Source organism: Fusarium fujikuroi, chromosome FFUJ_chr01 (genome assembly GCF_900079805.1).
Source record: "Fusarium fujikuroi IMI 58289 draft genome, chromosome FFUJ_chr01".
Taxonomy (NCBI): domain Eukaryota; kingdom Fungi; phylum Ascomycota; class Sordariomycetes; order Hypocreales; family Nectriaceae; genus Fusarium; species Fusarium fujikuroi.
In genome coordinates, this window is record NC_036622.1 from 4,987,082 (window position 1) to 5,009,009 (window position 21,928).

Sequence of the window (21,928 nt, forward strand, 5' to 3'; positions counted from 1 at the left end):
ATAGAAGGAGATAGAAGAGGAAGAAAGTTTGTGAGGCGTTGAAGTCATGATGAATGGTCCAGCCTCTCCACTAAGAAAAAAAAGTTAGGAACCGGCCTTTGAAGATTGGCGGGCTAACTTCGGCTATCAATCTGGCTATATCTCACTGTCAACGTTTGCCCCACCACAACCAACATCTGCCCGCTAATTCAAGCAATGGCGATCGATAACGACCTAGCGATCTCAGCCTTAGCGTTATGCACGCCCTTCAGGTCAAAGGCTTTAATCGCGGGGTGCACCAAGACAGTAACGAGGTGAACTTCACGCTGTCTGTTATGGCATTAACAGATAGTGCCATCTTTGGCTACGAATCCTGATAGAGCATCAACATGCTCAAATGTGGGCAAACATGTAATACATCGGCCTGAATCCCTCCGACCAGCCTTGCAACATGCCAGATGCACTTCCATATATCCAGGAACTTATAAGACGACGTATGGCGGTACCTGCCTGTTGAGTTATCCCCACAAGCAGAGGTCGCTGTATAAAAGCAGAGGGTCTTTCGCCGTGGGCTGACCTGCAACTTCGTTCACTACCTATACACTGATCACCAACACAACAGTCTTTACTACCTACACATCTAAGCCTATCTGTACCTATCTCAGCCATGGCAGAATGTAATGAAAGCAAGACTCTTGAAGCCAAGTGCTACTGCGGCTCTGTCCATTACACAATCGAGGTACCGGTTTCGAAACTACCTCTACTCACCCATCTCTGCCATTGCAGCCTCTGCAGGTATGGCTCTGGTGCGCCATGCATCTTCCATGCTCCGCTGCCCGATGGTGTGAAGCCCAAGTTCGTGGAGCCATCCTCCAGAAGCAATATGACCAGCTACGCCATCGGGAAGAAGATCGGAACATGGAACTTCTGCTCAACGTGTGGTTGTCACATTGCTTCGACAGGGCCGCCCGAGAACGAGTTCTGGACAGTTGCTTCATCAACATTCGTGAATGCTTCAGACTCCTTTGATGTCCGCAAGCACATCTTCAGCAACTCCACAAAGGACCGGGGCATTGCCGAAGCCCTGACACATTCTGGCGGAAAGGAATTCATCGACTGGAACCCTTCTGACGGTAGCCCCGAGGCAAAGATCGTTGAATCTCATGTGGAAGTTGGGAAAGACGGGGAAGAGCGTCTTCGTGTGGAATGCGAGTGTAAAGGCATCTCTTTCACCATTTCCCGGCCAAGCCAAGAGATCAAGGAGGACAAATTCTATTCGCAATTTGTTTCGCACAGAGATGATACCAAGTGGCTTGCGACTTTTGATGCATGTGATGATTGTCGGCTTCACAATGGGACTAACGTTGTGGGATGGACATTTATCCCCTTATCCATATGCGAACCCCGTATCAAAGACGACCTACTCATTGGAAGTGCCAAGACGTTCAAGTCGTCGGACGATGTGGTGAGATCCTTCTGCGGCACTTGCGGCGCCACCATTTTCTTCTCTCAAGCTCGTCGAAGGCCGTCTGAGAACCATCATGTTGTCGACTTGGCTACGGGTATCATCAGAGCGCCTGAAGGTGTCATGGCAGAGAAGTGGCTCACTTGGCGAGCAAGGTTGGCATGGGCTGATAGCGGAAAGAGATTTGATAGTGACTTTACCGAAGCCCTACAAGAAGGCATGAACAAGTGGGTGTTGAAGAGAGAAGGTCTTATTGAGGATTACAATATCGGTTGAGGGCTCCGATATTCGGAGGTCTCCCGAAGGACAATGCATGTTAGTCTTGGGGTTGTCAGGTGTTTGTTGGCAAAGTGACAACGATTCACAGCTGCATGATTAAAGTTCAACTGTCAGAATAATAGCAAATATCTATTTCTATATTTCCTAAAGAAATTTCATACAAACTTCCTTTGGCCATGGCTATGAATCCAATCAGCGGCATTCACCTCCCGAAACCCGTCCTATCACTAAGTTCTTAGCGGGATACACCCCAAGTCTGGTGTGCGGCGACATCGCTTTATGAGCCCAAATCTCTATTCAGCAAAGTCGAAAAAGCTGATGTCTGATATCTCAGACTTGTACCGGCTCTTTCGATATTAATTACTTATGTTGCGGTCACTGAACTCGAATACCTCGTCTATAGCACGGCGTTGATTTCACGAGTGGATTACCCGAGCTTTCTGCGAGTTACCACCAACAAAAGACAAGACAGCTTCACTTGAACATCTCAAGACGTTGCCGATTTCAATGCGTCATGTCTCTTGGCGGGCTTTTAGGCAACCTTTCAGTCTCATAGCAGTACAACGAGTCGCAGTATCCACCATGGCCTCAAAAGGACGGTCCTATAATGTACGCAATCTCTCATAGTGCTCCGAGAAAAAGACAGGAAGAGTGGCCAGCTGACTTGACTTATTTTAGGATGCTATTGATGCGCTCAACTCGCTTCAGACACCTTTTGATCTCGTCGAAGCTCGTCGGAAGGCGGGGATAAGGCCTGACGCTGTGTCTATCAAGGAAATGCAGACATATCTTCATCGCATTGGATATACTGTAAGACTCGCGAGCACGAGACATATGTATGAGACTGATCAAATGACAGCCGTCTGATCTCAACCGCCTCAATATTGTACATGTAGCCGGCACAAAAGGCAAAGGGAGCACCTGCGCCTTTGTCGACTCTATCCTCTCTCAGTATCAGCACACAAGGGGCACACCCCGCAAGACAGGCTTTTTCACATCACCTCATCTCATCGCTGTTCGTGAGCGGATACGCATCAACTCAACACCAATTTCGGAAGACATGTTCGCAAAGTATTTCTTCCAAGTGTGGGACCGTCTTGAATCGACACCGAAAGACGACTCAAAGAAACTCATGGCTCCTCGACCTATTTATGCGCGATATCTGACTTTGATGAGTTGGCACGTCTTTCTTCAAGAGGGCATAGATGTTGCTATATATGAGACTGGTATTGGTGGTGAATTCGATGCTACAAACGTTGTAGAGAAGCCTATAGCATCCGGCATTAGTACACTGGGCATCGATCATGTCTTTGCTCTCGGTGATACGGTGGCCAAGATTGCATGGCACAAGGCGGGCATCATGAAGACTGGAAGCGCGGCTTTTACAATTGAACAGGTTCCAGACGCAGAAGAAGTTCTGAAGAAAAGAGCCTTGGAAAAGAACGTGGGTCTGAAGGTCCTACCAGTCGACCCCCGGCTTAGCAGCGTTCAGATTCGACCAGATGCAACTTTTCAGAAGCGCAATGCTACACTGGCCATTGCACTCGCTGAAACAGCACTGGAGAAAGTTGGCATTTCTCTACCACCTCGGACGGATACTCTACCCAAGGAGTTTATGGACGGGCTTGAAAAGGTTGTGTGGAGAGGTCGATGTGAGGTCAAGAAGGAAGACAAGGTGACATGGCACGTCGATGGCGCACATACTTCTGATAGTCTCAAGATGTCGTCCAAGTGGTTCAACGACGAAACATCTGGCCGGTAAGTCATTATATTACCCTATCCTGCCCTGAAACTAATATATTCAGCAATGGACCGCGTGTCATGATCTTCAATCAACAAGGCCGCTCCGAAGCCGTCGACTTTCTCGAGTCCGTCTTCAAAGCGACCAGACGAGAAGGACAACCAGCATTTGACCATGTCATCTTCTGCACAAATGTCACCTATGCAGCATCTGGCTACAAGCGTGACTTTGTCAGCCGTCAATTCGACCCTGCTGAGATTGATAAGATGACTGTTCAGCAACGGTTTGCGGATAAGTGGATGTCCCTTGATCCCACGGCCACAGTAAAAGTCATGCCCACAATCGAACAATCCATTAACTACACCCGACATCTCGGAGAGGATCTCCCAGAGGGAGAGACGGTGCAGGCCTTTATCACGGGAAGCTTGCATCTTGTTGGTGTGCCTTGGGAATACTGGAAAACGCTGATGCTCTATGATTTGATGATAATAGAACGAGGTGCAGCATTTGGTGGGCACATCAGGTAGTATTTACAATAGACCTTCAGGCTCCAACGCTCGTAAAACACCTCCTACAAGATACATGCTCCCTGTTGCCAAAACCTTCTGATGAGATCCTGCAACTTTTCTAGCCTCAGCTACAGCATCCTGGATATTATCAAATGTCTTGACCTCACAATTAGCTGCTCTTTTGGCCATCACCTTTGCCACGCGTGTCTGCACACTCAGATCTCTGGCTTCTTCGTCCATTGAAGGCCCATCCTGGTCATTCCTTGTAAAGAGCGCATGACTGAATATGTTTTCTCTCCCAGTAAATTCTTGAACAGTGTCAAGCAATATTGCCAGTAGTTGTGTTGCATCCCTCTCCTGCTGGTTGAAAACCAGAATTGCGGATTCATCGTTTTCAATATTCGAAGCGAACCATTTTGCGACCTCATAAATGCTATCCTTCGTATGTGCACCATCCAGGTACCATCCAATGTGGCCCTGCTGAATGATCTCACAGCGCCCTCTCAGAGTTGCGTCCCGGAGCCCAATATACATACTTGCTTGACAGTTCACAAAAAAGCCCTTGGGTTCAAAACTCATACCTAGATGTTGTCGTACAGCACAGATGGCGAGAGCTTGGTTATACTTTTGAAAGTCACCTAGCAGTCTTCCATTCACACCTCCCCATAGGTTGATCCTGGCGTCATCCAACTCGATGAGCTCAGCCCCCTTTTCTGCTGCCCGTTGTCGAAGTACTTGCATCACGCCAGGCTTCTCGTCCATTCGTCGGACGAAACCACGCACACCTGGCTTGAGAATGCCGGCTTTATGCCATGCGATCTTCTCAACAGTGCTGCCTAGCATCGCGACATGATCTATACCCAGCTGCGCGATGACTGCAGCAGAAACAGCCTCGGGAGGAACCACATTTGTAGCGTCATACTCTCCGCCGATACCGCATTCAAGAACAACGCTATCGACCTTTTCTCTCAGGAAGATATGCCAAGCAAGAAGTGTCATGAAGCGGAAGAAGAATGGCTTTGAGCCAGGTCCTTCGGACTCGGTGAGGCTTTTGCCATCCTTCTTAGCAGCTTCAGACAGCCTTTCCCAGAGCTCAAAGAAAGCCTCGGCGAAGACTTTCTGCGAAACCTGCTCTCCTTGGATAGCAATGCGCTCGCGCGGACTCACAAGATGTGGGCTCGTATAGGTTCCAACAGTCTCGTACTCCCGTAGCATATACGTCGCAAATGCGCTTACGGAGCCTTTGCCCTTGGTGCCCGCTATGTGGATGTGTCTCAGGCGTGCAAGATCCTTTGGTTCATATCCAGCACGTCGGAGCCATTCGCGCATCTCAGGAATAGCTAAAGCATTAAGATCCTTTCGTGGTACAGATGAGGCATTTGAGGCGATTGATTTGTCGAAAAGATTCGTGGCCTGGCGATTTGAGTAAAGTGTCGACAGTAGGCGTAGAGCTTCATTGTAATCGCGAGAAACGGTGCCAATGCCCCTTCGTGCCGCCATTGTGTGTGCGTTGATTGATTTCTCAGCAGGGAACTTTGGTTTTTTTTTTTTTTTTTTTTTTTTTCAGTTAGGTAGTTTAAACAAGTGTTTTTAGGTCTGGCTGATAAAGGTCTTGGAAGAACCAATGCCTAAGTTCAATGTGAAGTTGAAGAAACAGTGTCGGATAGCTTATTAGGTCGTCATGTGTAACTCATGTGGTACTTCTACACTAGCCTTCTGTCCCATATTCCGGTCATGGCCACCAATCAATATACAACAGAAACTAACAGTTTGATGTTGCTGGACAGGTCAACAATGTAAAATTCGGTCTCGGCAGTTTTGACTTTTTAGTGGATTTCAACAAATTGTTCAGTTCTGGTGTTGCATTAATCAATAAACGATGAGGAATCATGCAACAAGACGTTAATATTGACAATAACAAATAGTCAAAAGATGGTAACCACGCCCTCATCGTCTATTGCTATCTAATACACGGCTATTCAGCCTCTTTCTAGACACGACGGCGCCTGGGTCCAATTATACACAACAAATGAGACATCCCTTTTTTTGTTTAATCCACACGGAGACTCTGAAGACGGGCTTCTGTGGCAATCACCTATAATCATGTTAGCGAAGCAAGATAAACGTATGGAAACCGATAAAACTCACATCTAGAGCCTGCTGAACCTCCAACACCTTGCGAACCTCACCAAGCCAATCCTTACTCAAGGTCTTGGCCCATCCATCCAAGCCGTTAATCTCTCGTGCCGCAGAATCCAGGTCACCCTCTTCAAGGTATGTTTGGGTTCGGGTAAGAATGCTCTCAACATCGTTGCCATCTGCAAGGCCTTGCTTCTTGAACATAACGTGGCTGAGAACCCAGCTGGAAGCGTGGCTGGCAACACCGGCCTCATCGGGTAACAGTGAAGCCTTTCGAACCTCATTGGCGACTCGACGGAAACGATCGATCAGCTGCGAGGTAGTAGAAATACCGCGTTGGTAAGCGGATGGGTTAACGGAGGCGATGGCGGCATTGACAACAGGATCATCCGAAGCGATTTCCCGGAGAGCAACGAGCTCGCGAATAAAAGGGCGAGGGTGATGGTCATCCTCCAAGCTGGCTCGGACAGCCTCAACGGCGACGTGCAGCTGCTGAGTCTTGAGGTTGGTGTCAATAACATCGTTCCAGCCTGTGGTAAGCTTCTCAAGGTCTGACACGGCAGACGATAGAGCGTTCAGCTTGCCTAGTCGGCTCTCACGCTCCTGCTCAACCTGCTTCTCAACATCCTTGGTAAATTCCTTCTTAAGGGCCAGAGCCTGCTGTGCGAGCTGGTTCTGAAGCTTCTCCTCGTTGACTTTCTTCTCACGCTCAAGAAGGACATTAACTCGATCCTCGTAGTTTTCTCGTACCTTCTTCATCTCCTGCTCAAAGTCTTGTCGCCATTGGTTCTCCTGGCTGATCATGGTGTTCTCAACACGATCAATTAGATCTGTAGCAGCCTTGTCGAACTCCTCAATCTTCTCTCTGACTTGCTGGGCAGCCTTCTTCTCAAACTCACCCTTCATGGCCTTGAGCTTACCTCCGACCTTGGCAATCTCATCCTTGGCCTTGCTAACAGAGGTGCCATACTTGCCATGAGCATTGTCAGCGTTGATGACTAGGATAAGGTCGTTCACCATGTGAACGAGGTCTTGAACAACAGGCTCCCTTGCGTGCTCAAGCGATAAAAGGTCAATTGGCTTGAGAGGAGGCATCTTGGAAGGCTCATTAACTTCTGGTGCTTTGAAACCAGAGTCAGACCTGGGGGCAGGAGCAGGCTCCTCGACAGCCTTTGCAACAGGCTTAGCCTCGACTGGAGCCTTGGCCTTGGCCTTGGGTTTCACAACTTCCTCGACCTTTTTAGCAGCGGCAGAAACAGGTCCAGCACTTGAGTGACGTCCGGCTTGGCCAGCATCAGCTACTCTCCAGGAAGCGCCACTTTGGGCAGGAACTCGAACAGCATCCTCGGTGGCTTGAGTCTTTGATCGGCCGGTGATGTTAGGGAATCGTTTCTTGTAGTCCATTTCCTCGAGGTAAAGAACAGCCTGCTCGCCAAAGGGGACGTATTCGGTAAAGAAATCGTGGAAGTTGTCGCTCACGCGAGAGTACCAAACACCTCCAGCGAAACCAACGACGCCAAGAACAAGCAGGGTGAAGACGAAGTTCTTGAGCCTTCGAAAGAAGCCCTTCTTCTTGATAGGCGCAGGCGCAGGAGGAGGGGGAGGAGGTGTCAAAGGGACGTCTGTGGTAGCGGCCTTAGTCTCGCCAACATCGTCAATGGTGGTCTCGTGGATTCTCTCGGACGTAACCGTTTGGGAAGCTGGCAAAACAGGTTGCTTAGTAGGATCGAGCTCGGGCTTCTTTTCGACGGAGTAGAAACGCTGAAATGATCGTCGCGGTTAGTTCATTTCTGCTGAAAGCAACTAATAATAACACGGGCTGTGACGTTGTAAAGAAAGCTTACCTGACCAGCAAGGCCGGCACGCCGTGTAGCCGCAATGGGCCATTGGCGGGCGGCAGCGGCCACAACGGGCCTGCCGCCAAATGCCCTCACAGACTGAAGCGAAGTTCGCAACATGAGGGAATGTAATGGCGAACAGGGCGCAGTTCGCGATGCAGTTGATTTTCGGTTAGATGGAGTTGAGAGCTGCTTCAAAAACGCTCAGGGTAAAAGTTCGGCAAAAGCCCAGCTCCCGGTTTTGTATGGAGCTAAATGTTAAGCAAGCGGCAGGAACCGGGTGACGCAACTGCCTCATCAACCGCCGAATATGATGAAACAAAAAACATTCATTTCCATACCAAAAGGAGCAATTTTATCTCATAAGCTCATTCTACGTACCTAGTAGTTAATCAGCCGCTTTTCTCTGCCAGTTTCTTGGTTAAGGAGTCTAAAGTTAGTATCTTGTCACTGATTACATGTGATCAGGAGATCGAAACATGAAGTCATACCCTATTGAATTCCTATTCTCAAGAATTATAAGGATCCCCACGTATTTTTTCGTAGCTGTGTTGGCATATGCAGTATCGCCTAATGACAAACATTCGTTCAATTGAGGAGTTGTCACTTGGATCCGACTCCAAGACATGTCTGCCTCCACAGACTTCATCACGAACTCGCTCTGGGAGCAGAGAATGAGACCTCGAATCAGGGGCTCAAGTACTGACTTGGTAGGTAGTTATGAAGAGTTTCTAATGGCATATTATGGCCTCATCCAGATTTACAACGTGGACATTGAATATTTGTTGCTTAATCACATGCAGCACAACATGATCCCATAATTCATCTAATAGCAGCCATCTATTCAGAAGCTGTGAAGAAAAAGAAACTATAGAGCGGCTCGTCCATACTCTCCTGCTTCCCCATCTCATGAGCCACCGATGGGGAATAAGAAACCTTCAGACATATAAGTCGCCTATGATCGAGGCTTGTAGTTCTCATACCTCCCCTAGCCACTCCATGTTCTCTGGTATGCTGAAGTGCCAGGCTACGGCACATTTGAGCATCCAGGCCGCTCAAACTACCAGCAACAAAATTCAAGTTCGGTATTAAAAAAGTATGGACTGAACCGATCCCTCCAAACCCAAGGACTCCGATAAATTATATGACGCGCCCCAGCTCATGCATTACCTCAGAGTCCGTAATCTCGGACAACTCGTCGTGCTGGATCCACGCTGAGGCCTCTGTGATATGTGCGTGGGCGTAACGAAAAGTGGACTCTAAACCTGACGCTTCAAACTCAATACCTGCTTAGCAGCTGCAAGGGCCGCTGACGTTAGTGTTGGAGTTCTCGGGAGCCAGGCTGACACCTGGTCGTTGGCCCGGTCGAGCATGTCGTGGACCAGCTTGGTCCAGGGGCAGCTTCTTAGCTATGGCTGTGAAAAGAGTTTGGACGTTCTCGGCAGTCTTGGCAGAAGTCTCGAAGAAGAGGAGGCCAGCTTCACGAGCATAAGCCTCAGCATCGGCGGTGGGAATGGCTCGTTTGTCGGGTTGCTCAGTAACCAAATCCAGCTTGTTTCCTGCGAGGGCAATGACAATGTTCTCATTCGCCTGGCGTTGGAGCTCCTTAACCCAAGCCTTTGCCTTGTCTAGTGACGCCTGGAGGAATATTAACATGGCCCTATGGTGGTTGTAGATCTGGTGAACCTACAGATTGAGTGATATCGTAAACGACAACGGCGCAGTTTGCATTTCGGTAGTACATGGGAGCAAGAGACTTGTAGCGTTCCTGGCCGGCGGTATCCCAGATCTCGAACTTGACAGTGGTGTTCTCATCGAGAGAGATGGTCTGGGTCAAGAAGGCAGCACCGATGGTGGACTCGCGATAGGAATCGAATTGGTCCTAGAATGTCTTTGGTAAGTTGCTGTCTCATACAATGACGTGGGCGCCAGTAGTTCATACCTTGACAAATCGCAAGACTATTGAACTCTGAGGTTTGAAAAATTAGTGAACCATCATATCAGAGACTGTCGTTGTGGTATACCTTTCCGACAGCGGACTCGCCTATGTCACAAGTTAGCAAATATGCCATGAAACCGAAACTGGTCAGTCAAGGAATGCCGACACCATGTAACATACCAAGAAGAACCAGCTTAAACTGAGCGAACCGGGTGTTAGTGCCGCGGGCGCCAGCGGGAGGTTGTCGGGAGGCCATAATGACAGATGGGAATGTGGTTTCGAGATGGAGAGGAACGGAGAGCGTCTATCAAGAGTGATAGTAACAGCAGCAGTGGCGGTATGACCTGGACGTTTGAGGGATCGGACGTGTCCTAGAACAACGGCGTGGAGAGACGCTCGGACCGGAAATCGTATCGGGGTGATTGCGCGACGCAAGCGAATCGAGGGAAAAGGGAGATTTAGGGCGAGAAGGTTGGCGACGATAGTGAGATGCAAGATAAAAGTCGAGGCTGAAGGTGAGAGGCGAGTCTTGAGATGGGGCTTCGCTTCTTTGATTAAGACGGGACGGACGTGGATGGGACTTGGGGAGGTAAAGTGACTGCCTTGGTTCTCTAGTCCTGAGCCGTGACTGGCTCAAATGGCACGAGGCACACGTCAGGCAGGGCCTGTTTTGGTGAGGGACACCCACAGTGCCACTGTAATAGGCGGGAAGACGGGGTCTCGGAGAGGTACACTTGCGCAATGCTCGCACGGTAGCTGTACTGATTCATAGACCCTGATTTCGGCGAAGGGTATGTACCTCTACATCTCATGAGCCCCATCCCATGGCTCTGGGCTTGTGACGTGCGTCCCGCCTTGAGCCACAATGGTCCCCTTGAGGTCCATTCTATCCCGTCATTACGATTAACCATGTGGCTGTGCTATAGCTTCGCTGCGCTGGCCTCATCAACTCGTCTGCCAATTCAAGCTAACCATCCAATACCAGACCAACTCAGCCCATCCCTCACGTCGTGTCCCTTTTTTTCTTATTTCACTATCTCTTGCAGCCATCAAGGGTGAAAAAGTCGCCAGTTGGCCACTCTTAATTCCCGGGCTTTACTATAACCTTCAACTCTTTTGTTTATATCTCGCTTTCCTAATCTTTACAGCTTCAGCCATGGCGCAACTCAGCACCCCCAAGTTGCCTTATCGCGACATTAATGTCAAGATCGCCAACGACTCTTATACTTTTACTTCGCCTTCGTCTCCCGATGCGCCCTCCCTGGTGATCGATCGTCCTACTGGCGATGTCCGCCTGAGTGAAGGCAGCGCCGCATCAGCCAAGAGGACAACTCGCGTCTCGAGTATCGCTGGTATTCTGGGAATTATTCAGCTTCGCCTTGGTTTGTCTCTGCCGCGCCAAATCTTGGGCTGATGTCCTCTGGTTTTGGCTTGTGCATTTCACTGACCATGTAAAGACAAGTATGTCATCTTCATCACGAAAGCCCAGCCCGTTGGCCGTCTCAAAGGCCACATGGTGTATAAGGTGGCTGCCACGGAGATCTTACCCATGCGCGAGCGCTTGATTCACGACCCCGACGAAGACATCTTCATTCAGCTTCTCAAGACCTTTTTGGCTTCAGGGCCTATGTACTTTTCGTATTCCATCGATCTTACCAACTCCTTCCAACGCCAGGCCCAGGCCGACACTTCCAAGCCCCTGTGGATGCAGGCCGACGATCGTTTCTTCTTCAACAAGTATCTTCAGGGCGATTTAATCGACTTCCGCACCCGAGGCGCTCGGTCACAGCCTGGCACACAACCCGGCGTTGACCCATATATCCTACCATGTATCTTCGGCATGCTTGAGATCAAGCCTACCACATTCAAGGGCAACCCCTTGACTCTAGCTCTCATTACCCGCCGATCCCGCCACCGTGGTGGTACCAGGTACTTTACTCGAGGTGTAGATGATGAAGGACACGTCGCCAACTATAATGAGACGGAACAAATCATCATCCTCAACGACAGTAGCAGCGGGCTGGGCGGATACGCAGGCAGTTCGGACATGCAGAGCGGCAAGTTTGGCGCTGGCGCCGGTCAAGAGATGCAGATATTCTCTTATGTCCAGACCCGTGGTAGCGTTCCTACATTTTGGGCTGAAATCAACAGCTTGCGATATGTTCCCAAGCTCCAAATCCGCGGCGTCGACGCTGCCTTCTCCGCTGCCCAGAAACACTTCGACGAGCAAATTCGCTTATATGGTGACAACTATCTCATCAACTTGGTCAATCAGAAGGGTCGCGAGCAGCGGGTCAAGCAATCGTACGAGCAGATGGTGGAGAAGCTTGTTTCTTCTCCTAAGGAGCGGCAAGAGGCAGACCTGCTCACTGAGGAGAAGTTCACCACAATTCAGCCGGAGGGCAAACGCCAAGAGTTTGACCGGCTGCACTATGTCTACTTTGACTACCACAGCGAGACAAAGGGCATGAAGATGCACAAGGCTTACGCTCTTATTGAGAAGCTAGCCGATGCATTGGAGAAGCAGGGCTACTTCCGTGCCGTTGATACCCCATCCAGCGTTGACGGTAGCCTCGATGCCCGTAGCTACCAGACGAGTGTCATGCGTACAAACTGCATGGACTGCCTCGACCGAACGAACGTTGTCCAGAGCATGTTCGCTCGGCATAAGCTTGACCGCATCTTTGAGGATGTTGGCTTCATGCCCCGCGGCTCTTCATTCCGTGACGAGGACCCTGCTTTTGAGGACCTGTTCCGTAATCTCTGGGCTGACAATGCCGATGTTGTCTCCAACTCATATGCTGGCACTGGTGCCATGAAGACTGATGTCACACGTACTGGTAACCGAACCAAAGTCGGAGCCCTTCAGGATGCCCGTATTGGTATCACACGTTATTTCCGTAACAACTTCCTCGATGGACCGCGACAAGATTCTTTTGATCTTTTCCTTGGTGCTTACCGGCCAGGCTCAACCAATATCGGCACTACTCTGGTCTTCACTGACCGTCGACCGGTCTTGATCCAGGCTATTCCCTATATCCTTGCCTTCAGTGTCTTCATTGTATTCATTGGTCTGTTTACCCGCCGAGACCCAGAGGCAAGCGCCCTGCCTCTTCGTATCTTCCTTTTCTTCTGGATGGCTATTGCTGCCTGGTCTTTCTACTTTGTCTGGAATCACGGTATGCTCTATGTAAGTTTCTCGCTGCATGACTCTCACCTCAATCCATTCTAATTCTTTTTAGGTTAACTGGCCACGCCTCAACCCCAGGCCATTTGCTGTCGAGGGCTACAATGAGCATTTCGCCAAGGCGCGCAAGGACTCTGTCATTGGAACCTATGTGGCGAAACACGAGAGGGGGCTCAGCACAGCCCGATACCTCAATGCCGAGGAGGGCAAGAAGAGGATTGAATAGAATCAAAAGGGGGCTTGAACCTTGGTTATAATATGGGTGCTTTGCTTTAGTGGCGCGGTGACATGGCTTTGAAGGGTTTCTTTATTCAAAGACTTAGAAGCCTGCTTTTTCTGATTCTTTTACACCAATTGGGTGGGTAGGGATAATCAAGACGTTTGTTGTAATGATGTTGCTTGTCTACATGACTTTGTCAATGCATAGATAGTGTCTACTTTAATATAGGTCTGAATGAAACCTCAGAGTCAAACGACTTGAGGTATTGAATCTAAGGGGCCAGACGAAGTATTATATTATCAAAAGTGCCCATTAGTTTACCTTAAGTTTCTTAAGTTCAGCTCAAGGTTACACAAATGTCATTACTTGAGAAGTTGAGATTGTAAGTCTTGTTTTGAGATCTCCCTTTATGGTTTACAGTGAAGTGCAATGACGAGAAGTGAACAGAACCGCATGAGTATTATTAATCTAAGTTACAAATATGATAACAGGAGTATTAATAAACAAAGAAAAGTGCACAGCAAGTTTCGCTCATAATTCACTGCTCCAAGGCAAGATGCTCCCACCAAAAGACAAGGCGCCACGCCATGCTTCTCCCCACAGGCGGGAAAGGGGTATCAAAATTCTGATAATGCTCTGGTATCCAAAAGAAAAAGAGGGAATAAAAAGAAAATGGTAAGAACAAGTGAGGTGTGGAATAATGAAATAGCGGTATTTTTTGGGCAACACTCAGTCCCATGTAGAAAACTCCTGCGATACACAATACTCCCCGCGACTCCAAGTTTCATAGGGGCTTGTCTCAACTCATAGCCAAAGGAGCCATCTGACACCTTGCCAAACGCCCTGCCCAAGGCCCAGAAAGAGTCTGAAAATGGTGACGACAAACCAAACATACCACATAAAGCCAACAAGCACCCACTCAACAACGGACCACATTCCGCGACGGAGCCATCTGAATCTCCTGCGTCTGTTGCGCATCATCTTGTCGGTCAGATCGGTGACATGCTTGACCTTGAGGAGCTGGCCCAAAGCCAAGTCTTTGCCCGTCTCATCAGCTTGGTCTGATGCCTCACGTGTCATGCCTGATAGTTCATCCGCGATTCGAGAGCGAACACACCAGATGCGCTCCTCTAGTTTCGGGCGCGTTTGGGCAGTGAATTTATCGGCTGACGTCTGCCACTGCTCAATCGATGTTTGGATCGCCACGTCTAGGGTCTGGCGAGCTAGGCGGAAATGGTCGGAGCAAGGGAGCGCATCGTCGAAAGGCAGTGACTTTTTGGGCGTCAATTTCGCGATGTCAACCCATGGTATTCCCACTGGGCATGATTGTGGTGAAGAAACCAATTCCTGAAGGTCGTTGCTAGGAAGTGGTTTCTTCAGCTCTTGAGCCCGGCGAGAAATCTCCATGGCTTTAATGCCAGAGGTAAGAATAAGCGTACGAAGTCGGGCAATTTCACGCTTCGAAAGTTGTCCTTCCTGGGGAATGGCCTGATTTGCAATAGACCACTTCCGTGCTCTAAAATTATCAGGCTCATTGAACCGAACCATTGGAGCAGCCTCGTCACCCTCCCTTTCTAAAATCCGAGGGCCATCCTTGACACTCTCCTGGCACGACTCTGCTTCTGACATGGCAGGCTCAACAATGGTCACCTTTTCAACTTGCTGAGGCTTGCTAGGGCTTGAGATTCCAGAAATATCAGGCGCGGGCACTTTGCTGACCTCAACGCGAGATTGAGAAGGTTGTAACTTCTTCACGTCAGTTGTTGATTGGCCATGCATTTCTGCCATGGGCTGGAACTGTGGCATCGAATCCAAGAAATGTTTAGCCCCATGTTGAGGCTCTGGCTTGTTACGCCTCGAGTTTGTTCGCGACAAATTGAGAGAAATCCTCGATCTTCCCTTGGGCTGATCATTATCAGATTCATCAGAAGAGAGAACATCAGTGGTTCCCTCCATGGGGATGTCCTTTTTCCACAGCATATCACCCAATCTCGAAACACCACCTCGGATTACCGTGTCAATACGAGGGCCTTTAAACATGCCTCGAAGTCCAACCTGGTCATCGCCCCTGGGTCTAATACTACCCACGCTACGCTGGTGTTTGTGGCTCTCGAAGGTTGGCCGTGAATTAGACGGATGTCGTTCAAGTGGCTTAGTTTCCGTCGGTGGTAAAGGATCTGGAATGGAAGGCCTTCTGCTGGATGCCTCCGTCTCCAATGCTTGTTCTTCAGACTCGTCACGCGTCTTGTCCCTAAAAATTTGCTTTACTTTTGTAAATGGGTTTCTGGAGGGAGATGATGATCGACTGGACGGTGCCGACAGCTGTAGACCAGTCGGTGGTGCAGATAGACTGTATTGAGGAGCAAGTTCAGGCGACATAGGCTGTGGAGAGTCGGTATGTTCTTTGCTGTTTCTGCCGTGTTGGGATCCTCCTCCCGTATTCCTTCCCAGTTTTGAGAGTGATGGGATTTCCAAGGAAGCTCTGTTATGAATGGGGCGGTTTTCTGAATCTTTAGAATCCATCATGTTCCACTCCCTACTGGTGGCCAGCTGAGTTTGTGGTTTGGGTTCAGGTGAAGTCGAGTCCTCGGGCTGCATGTACTCAGCTTCGGTCTCCTGGACGTGAGAGAGTCTTTGCTGTCTCATGTCTCGGGCCACCATTTCCAACATTTGCTTCTCCAGCAGTTCAGTCTCGCGACTTGATATTGTTCCACGTCGGGCCTTTCCTTCGGTTGGCATATCGTCTTCACTGGCGGAATCATCCGAGGATGATCCCCGTCTCCTAAAACGACGGTGGTGCACTGAGCCAGTCTGTCGGTGAAAAGATCCCATCTCGTGGAGTTTCTGCCGTGCTCGGTCTCTGTGGCTTGGTTCGAGAAATTCAATCTCGGGCTTCGACGAGTTGGATTCGTTCGAGTTTGCTTTTCCATTCATTTCTTCCATGGTTTCAGTTATGAAAGGCGGTACACCTGTTCCAAGCTCATCGGTCTGTCCTGAAATTGGCCGGCTCAGGGTTTCTCCTGTTTGTGGGTATATTTTGTTGAGATCTCTGTCTTCAATGAGTTGCTTGTGATGGTCCTGTTCGAGCCAGTAGGCATCTGCAATCAAGTCGCAGGCTTCGAAGAACCAGTCAACTCTCGGACGTCGAACTCTCAGTGCCACCTTGGCAGCTGAATCCGTGGCTATCTGAGAATCGATTTCTTCAGCACCTGGGAATGGTGGCAGAATCGAGCCGTCACTGGAAAGAAGCTCCCTCGAAGCTCGCTCCGAAGCCTCATTGACCCAATCTTTAACAGATTCGACGTCAGCAAATCCTTGCTTCTCACCATCGATGACCATTCGTTCACGAGCTCTGACTTTTCGATTTCGGATATACTGCAACGGGTTGTACTCTCGACCAAGTGGAATCATGAACTCTCTGCTCTCAAAGGCATGCATTTTACCCTCTGTAGGTGATCCAGGTGGGCTTGAAGCTGAAGGTCTATCGTAGCCAGTCTTAAGTGGAGGAAGAACCTGTAGCAATCGTCTATACTGGGCCATTAACTCTAGGTGTTCTCTGGCCTTTTGCGCTCTCGCCAAAGTTGATGTCGAAAAATGGTAACGGTACGAGGCGTCGGTAGCTTCGAATGGTGAAGGGCGCAGTGGACTACTGGATCGAACACCCGGCAGTCGTGGTGTAAGGCTTTGATTTGGAATCGGCGATGCCCCTCTGACAGCCTTTCTTTGTTGCTGAAGATGTGCTCTGAGATTGCTCCCGGTCTGAGAGTCTTGTACGGGTGCCAGACGTGGAGGGTTACCGCGGCTAATGTTGCGCCGAGACGCAATTCGCCGTGATTCACTCAGATTCAATGCCATGTTGACTATCTGGGTTGAGTCAACGTCCAAAGGAGCACCGGGTTGTGAAGCGTGCGCCCTACGGCCTCGCCTTTGCGCTTCATTCCTCTTTGTTATATGCAACTCCTCCTGAGATGTATCTGGCGACACGATGCGAGCTCGAGGACCGCTGCCGGAGCTAATCCCAAGACCTAGGTCCCGTGTGCCATTGGATAAATAAGGCTCTTGAACATCCTTCCCCTTATGTCGAGATTTACTTCGATGTGCCCGGCGTAGGTTTCCGGAGTCATCATCTGTGGCCATGGGCTCCTGAAGCAAGAATGCACTGCTCGGTTGGGTCTTTTGGGGTCGCTTCGAACGGGCTCGTTTCTGTCGACCGGCTTGAAGGCCGCTGGGAACTGCAGCAGCTCCACGAGACTTGTGATGGTAGCGTGGAAGAGTTTCGTCATCGGAGAAAGCAAGCGGTCGTTCAGGGGATAGAGGAGCGTGGAGGAGAGCGTTCATGCTGTGTTCTCCTCTCTCGGCGGTGTCGTAACTAAACCTCGTGGGAGGCTCTGGCGTAACTGGGCCATCCCGTCTGCCATATGCACTCAGCGACGAGGCAGCACGAGGGTCGGCCATTGCGCGCTGGTATTTACATGCAACGGCAGCAGCAGGGGTAGACTCTCAGGCTCGCGCTCGAAGGAGAAGCGGGGAGTTGTCGTCAGTGTTGATGAATAAAACAATATTGCAGCATCGTTTTTCTTCTTTCAAGGGTCTTTGCCGATCTAATTCTCTAGATCCTGGTCAATATTGTTGTCCTTGGTGACGATGTCTTCTGGGGAGCTAATTCTTGTATCGATAATGACGGCAACAAAGTGTCGAGTTCGGAGTGGATGCCCGACAGGGGGTATCCGCCTCAAGAGCTCATCGCTCACTTTGAAGTACACGGGAATACGTCGCAGTGATGATGCGTTGGACCAAAGATTTTCTTGTAAGTTGGTTAGGATGTTGCATTTGCGGAGCGTCAATGTCGAAAGGATTGGACATTAGATGTAGGGGTCCTTGGGTCTATAGGACGTCACGGGAGTGGATGTGGCCCGACGGGGTGCTACAAGACACTAAAGCCACAGGCGGCAGGGCCTCTCAGATGCGCCAGTTTTGCGCCTTTCCCACCTATCCTAGGCACAAGCGTGGCGGGGAGTGACGCATGCGTGTCTTGATGTGGCGTCTCATCTTGTGTTGGAGTACAAGGTTTGAGGGGAAGCTTACACCTTATCCCAAGTACCGGGTGTCTCAGGCCCGAACTGCCGATACTCATCACATGAAAATAATTAACTCATTTGAAGCCAAGGTCTAAGTCAGGTTGCGGGAGCTGCTGAACACACCTCGTAATGGCGGGGGTTTCAGGGGCAGTTCAAGTTCATAAATAGAGTCATGCGCTTGGAATCCGACTCAACCATGGAATGGACCAGATACAGCTCCAGGCCGTGGTCCTTGAGCGCTTTCTCATACATTTTCTATACATAGTAGTGGCTGTTTTGTCTAATTGATACAGATACTGTCCAAAACTGGAATCAGTAGAGATCATTAACATCTTGATAGTTTACATAAATACTGTACACTTGTCGTGACAAAGAGGGGTACACCTCATCAGACGTGCCATCCTTCTCTTACATCTCCTCTATGCACCGACAACCTCTTCACATCTGCCACATAGCGCATCTTTCTTTGGCGCCAGGTATCGCCAGCATCGGGAGCATTTTTCCTCCTTCGGGGGAAGCACATGCACATTGACCTTGGCGTCTTGGATCTCGAATTCCTTTTGGAAAGCCCAAGCAGGATTTTCAGGTAGGGGTTCGTTGACTTGCACCGAAGACACAACAAATATGTCGTGGAGCTCGTCCATGTAACGTCCAAGAACAGCCGCTGCTTTTCCATCCTCGACTTCCAGGTAGACTGCGCTCTGGAGAGAGCTGCCAAGCGCCTTGGCATTTCGTGCATCCTCCAGTGTCGCCTTTACAGCGCCATGAACTTCTGTGATGATGGACTGATCCTTACGCACCACATCTTGAGGAAGCGTCAAACGCAGAGGGTCAACGAGAGGGTCGTCATATAGATGGCGAGCTGGGCTTATCAAGGAACTGGTCCATGTTAGCAAATCGTAAACATGAGGGAGCACAGGATGATAACTCACGTGTCTTTGGTCATCCATTCTGGCCGGAACGACCAAGCCTCCTCAACAAGCATAGGAGTTATCGGTGCCAGCATGCGCAAAAATCCGATGAAGATAGGTTCCAAGGCACCGCCACCATCACCACAGTAGAGTCGGTCCTTCAGGGCCTCCAAGTAGAATGCGGACAAATCAGTTGCGACCCAGTGGTTAATTGTACTGACCGCTCTGTAAAACTCAAAGTCGTTGTATGACTGTATGACCTCTGACATGGTATCGGAAAGTTGAACAAGTGCCATTTGGTCCAACTTGGTCAGTGGGCGCTCGCGGGCCTCTGGATAAATTGACCCGACAAGCATCTTGATGATGGTTCGATATTTGATCAGCGAAGCATTAACAGGCCTAAGAATATTTGGCCCTATAAGAACATCCGATGTGAAATCGGCGCTCGCTGCCCATAGTCGAATAGCATCTGGACCGAGAGGGTCAAGTTTTTGCCTGTGACCTTTGGAGTAAGCCTGTGAAAGAAGCCCTTTCATGACTTCGCTGGGGACAATCATATTGCCCTCCGACTTTGACATCTTCTTGCCTTTCCCATCGAGCGTGAATCCGTGAGTGACCAAAGTCTTAAAGGGAGCAGAAGTTTTGCCAGTCGACTCCCTTGATGTTTGCGTAGCAACATAAGTCAACAAGCTGGATTGGAACCATCCGCGGTGTTGGTCGGAACCTTCAAGGTAGACATCGGCGGGGCCCTCAGTTTCTGTCCATGAGCTGCCGCTATCAAACCAGACATCCATTGTATCAGTGCCTCGACGGTATTTGCCCTCCATGTTGGGTGGAATCCAAGCAGGTTCATCTGGGTCATCAGAGAACCAGGCAGACGAAGAACGCTCTTCCATAACTGAGATGATATGGTCGATTGTCTCTGTTGTCATGACAGCATTTCCGTTCTCGTCATAGAGTGCAGGAATGGGAACTCCCCATGATCGCTGGCGAGAGATACACCATTCGCTGCGACGTGTGATGAAAGCTTCGAGACGGTTTCGACCACCCTTTGGAACAAATCGAACATCCTTGAGTGCTTCAAGGGCATCATCTTTGATACTACCAACATCAGCAAACCATTGGGCTGTAGCACGAGTCACCACAGGTCGCTTGGTACGCCAATCGTAAGGAAAACTGTGCCGTTGTTTATGGCTTCCAAGTACATCGTCACCCACTAATTCCAATACAGTTTGACTTCCACCATCCATGACGGAGCTCGCTTTTGTGAGCTTCTCTGGATCGTCCGGGTAAGCCTCTTCGGTAAAGAAACCGCCATCGTCGATAGGAGCAAATGCTTCAATGCCGATTTTAGAGCACACTTCATAATCGTCCCGGCCGTGGCCTGGGGCAATGTGAACCAGACCGGTACCAGAGCTGGAGGTAACGAAATCGGCAGTAATGATAGGCTGCGGCGGAGCAGATTGCCCCCGGAGTTTGTTCTTGTACTCTAGACCTTTCAAGCTAGAACCTGGAATAGAATGCGCTACTACTTGAAAGTCGCCAAGGAAGCGCTTCACATCCCCAACACGGCTCGAAGCAACAAGATAGCCGTCATCGCCAACCTGGAGGATCGAGTACTCGATTTGGTCGTGGATGGCAATAGCCAGGTTTGCAGGGAGGGTCCAAGGAGTGGTTGTCCAGATAGTTGCATACAGGTTTCCCTTGAAACCGGCCAGTCCAGGAATCGAGGACCAGTCTGAAAGTATAGGGAACCTAATATATGCGGCGGTAGATACATGATCCTCTACGAATTGCAACTCTGCCTCAGCAAGCGCAGTCCGCGAAGAAGGTGACCAGTAAACGGGTTTGTGCTTGCGGTAAATCAATCCTCGACGTACCATGTTTTGAAAGACACGCAATTGCCTTATCTCATATTCACGGTCCATCGTTGTCCACTTCTTCTCCCAGTCAGACATTACGGCAAGAGCCCGGAATCCCTTCATCTGGTCCACAACCGTCTTGGAGGCTAGCTTTCGTGCTATGTCCCGGACTTGCACAGGAGTCAAGCCCTTCGTCGTGTGCGATCCCAGTGCCTTCATCTCGATTGGGAGACCATGACAATCCCAGCCGGGTCGATATGTCACTCGTCGGCCTTGCTGCACTTTAACACGCACAATCATGTCTTTGAGAATTTTGTTCATGGCATGGCCGACATGAAGCTCGCCATTGGCGTATGGGGGGCCATCATGGAGGGTAAATGGCTTCTCCTCAGGTCGATTCTGTGCTTGCCATGCGTATAAATCGTCGGTACATTGCTTGAGATAATTTGGTTCGAGCTTGGAGGTCGGTCGAGCACTGCGAGATCGGCTATATTAGCTCCCCACGTTCCAGTTCTGGAGGCTCTGCGAAGGGGAAGACATACGGAAATCTCGACCGAGGCAACCTCAAGGACGACTTCCAGGATTGAAGCATGGTTGATCAAGAACCATTTCGCACTTAATTAGGATGCTTTTCGGTGTTGGGTTAACACGGCTGAGCAATGGAGATTTTTTGGCGCTACTGGGCTGTTTAAGCGGTCGTTCAATTGAAGCTCCCGCTATCCAATCGCTTACAGGAGCTGCAAGGCTGACGCTGGGGCCCAATTCCGAACCTGCCCAAGAG

At 49.8% G+C, this 21,928-nt stretch overlaps 8 protein-coding genes; 3 read left to right on the forward strand and 5 right to left on the reverse strand.

The window, feature by feature from the left end:
* Nucleotides 1-646: 646 nt before the first annotated feature.
* Nucleotides 647-1,720, forward strand: FFUJ_00561 (uncharacterized protein; the record flags this gene model as incomplete). Its single annotated transcript, XM_023573156.1, has 1 exon — nucleotides 647-1,720. One exon carries the CDS (start codon nucleotides 647-649, stop codon nucleotides 1,718-1,720), a length of 1,074 nt encoding a protein of 357 aa, XP_023424926.1.
* A 585-nt stretch (nucleotides 1,721-2,305) lies between these two features.
* Nucleotides 2,306-3,991, forward strand: FFUJ_00560 (probable tetrahydrofolylpolyglutamate synthase (met6+); the record flags this gene model as incomplete). XM_023573157.1 has 4 exons in its annotated part: nucleotides 2,306-2,332; nucleotides 2,402-2,533; nucleotides 2,583-3,481; nucleotides 3,529-3,991. 4 exons carry the CDS (start codon nucleotides 2,306-2,308, stop codon nucleotides 3,989-3,991), a joined length of 1,521 nt encoding a protein of 506 aa, XP_023425534.1.
* A 3-nt stretch (nucleotides 3,992-3,994) lies between these two features.
* Nucleotides 3,995-5,473, reverse strand: FFUJ_00559 (related to folylpolyglutamate synthetase; the record flags this gene model as incomplete). The annotated part of the gene is made up of 1 exon (XM_023573158.1): nucleotides 3,995-5,473. The coding sequence occupies one exon, from the start codon at nucleotides 5,471-5,473 to the stop codon at nucleotides 3,995-3,997; it is 1,479 nt and encodes a 492-aa protein (XP_023424927.1).
* A 550-nt stretch (nucleotides 5,474-6,023) lies between these two features.
* FFUJ_00558 (related to mysoin heavy chain proteins) lies at nucleotides 6,024-8,070 on the reverse strand (the record flags this gene model as incomplete). XM_023573159.1 has 3 exons in its annotated part: nucleotides 6,024-6,068; nucleotides 6,122-7,873; nucleotides 7,957-8,070. 3 exons carry the CDS (start codon nucleotides 8,068-8,070, stop codon nucleotides 6,024-6,026), a joined length of 1,911 nt encoding a protein of 636 aa, XP_023424928.1.
* A 1,170-nt stretch (nucleotides 8,071-9,240) lies between these two features.
* FFUJ_00557 (probable GTP-binding protein ypt5) lies at nucleotides 9,241-10,145 on the reverse strand (the record flags this gene model as incomplete). XM_023573160.1 has 5 exons in its annotated part: nucleotides 9,241-9,588; nucleotides 9,641-9,832; nucleotides 9,893-9,919; nucleotides 9,975-9,994; nucleotides 10,070-10,145. The coding sequence occupies 5 exons, from the start codon at nucleotides 10,143-10,145 to the stop codon at nucleotides 9,241-9,243; spliced, it is 663 nt and encodes a 220-aa protein (XP_023424929.1).
* A 900-nt stretch (nucleotides 10,146-11,045) lies between these two features.
* Nucleotides 11,046-13,302, forward strand: FFUJ_00556 (related to SAC1 protein; the record flags this gene model as incomplete). XM_023573161.1 has 3 exons in its annotated part: nucleotides 11,046-11,271; nucleotides 11,347-13,079; nucleotides 13,132-13,302. 3 exons carry the CDS (start codon nucleotides 11,046-11,048, stop codon nucleotides 13,300-13,302), a joined length of 2,130 nt encoding a protein of 709 aa, XP_023424930.1.
* Nucleotides 13,303-14,100: 798 nt separating this feature from the next.
* Nucleotides 14,101-17,751, reverse strand: FFUJ_00555 (uncharacterized protein; the record flags this gene model as incomplete). The annotated part of the gene is made up of 1 exon (XM_023573163.1): nucleotides 14,101-17,751. One exon carries the CDS (start codon nucleotides 17,749-17,751, stop codon nucleotides 14,101-14,103), a length of 3,651 nt encoding a protein of 1,216 aa, XP_023424931.1.
* Nucleotides 17,752-18,793: 1,042 nt separating this feature from the next.
* On the reverse strand, nucleotides 18,794-21,739 carry FFUJ_00554 (related to isoleucine tRNA ligase; the record flags this gene model as incomplete). XM_023573164.1 has 3 exons in its annotated part: nucleotides 18,794-19,253; nucleotides 19,307-21,622; nucleotides 21,690-21,739. 3 exons carry the CDS (start codon nucleotides 21,737-21,739, stop codon nucleotides 18,794-18,796), a joined length of 2,826 nt encoding a protein of 941 aa, XP_023424932.1.
* Nucleotides 21,740-21,928: the final 189 nt, after the last annotated feature.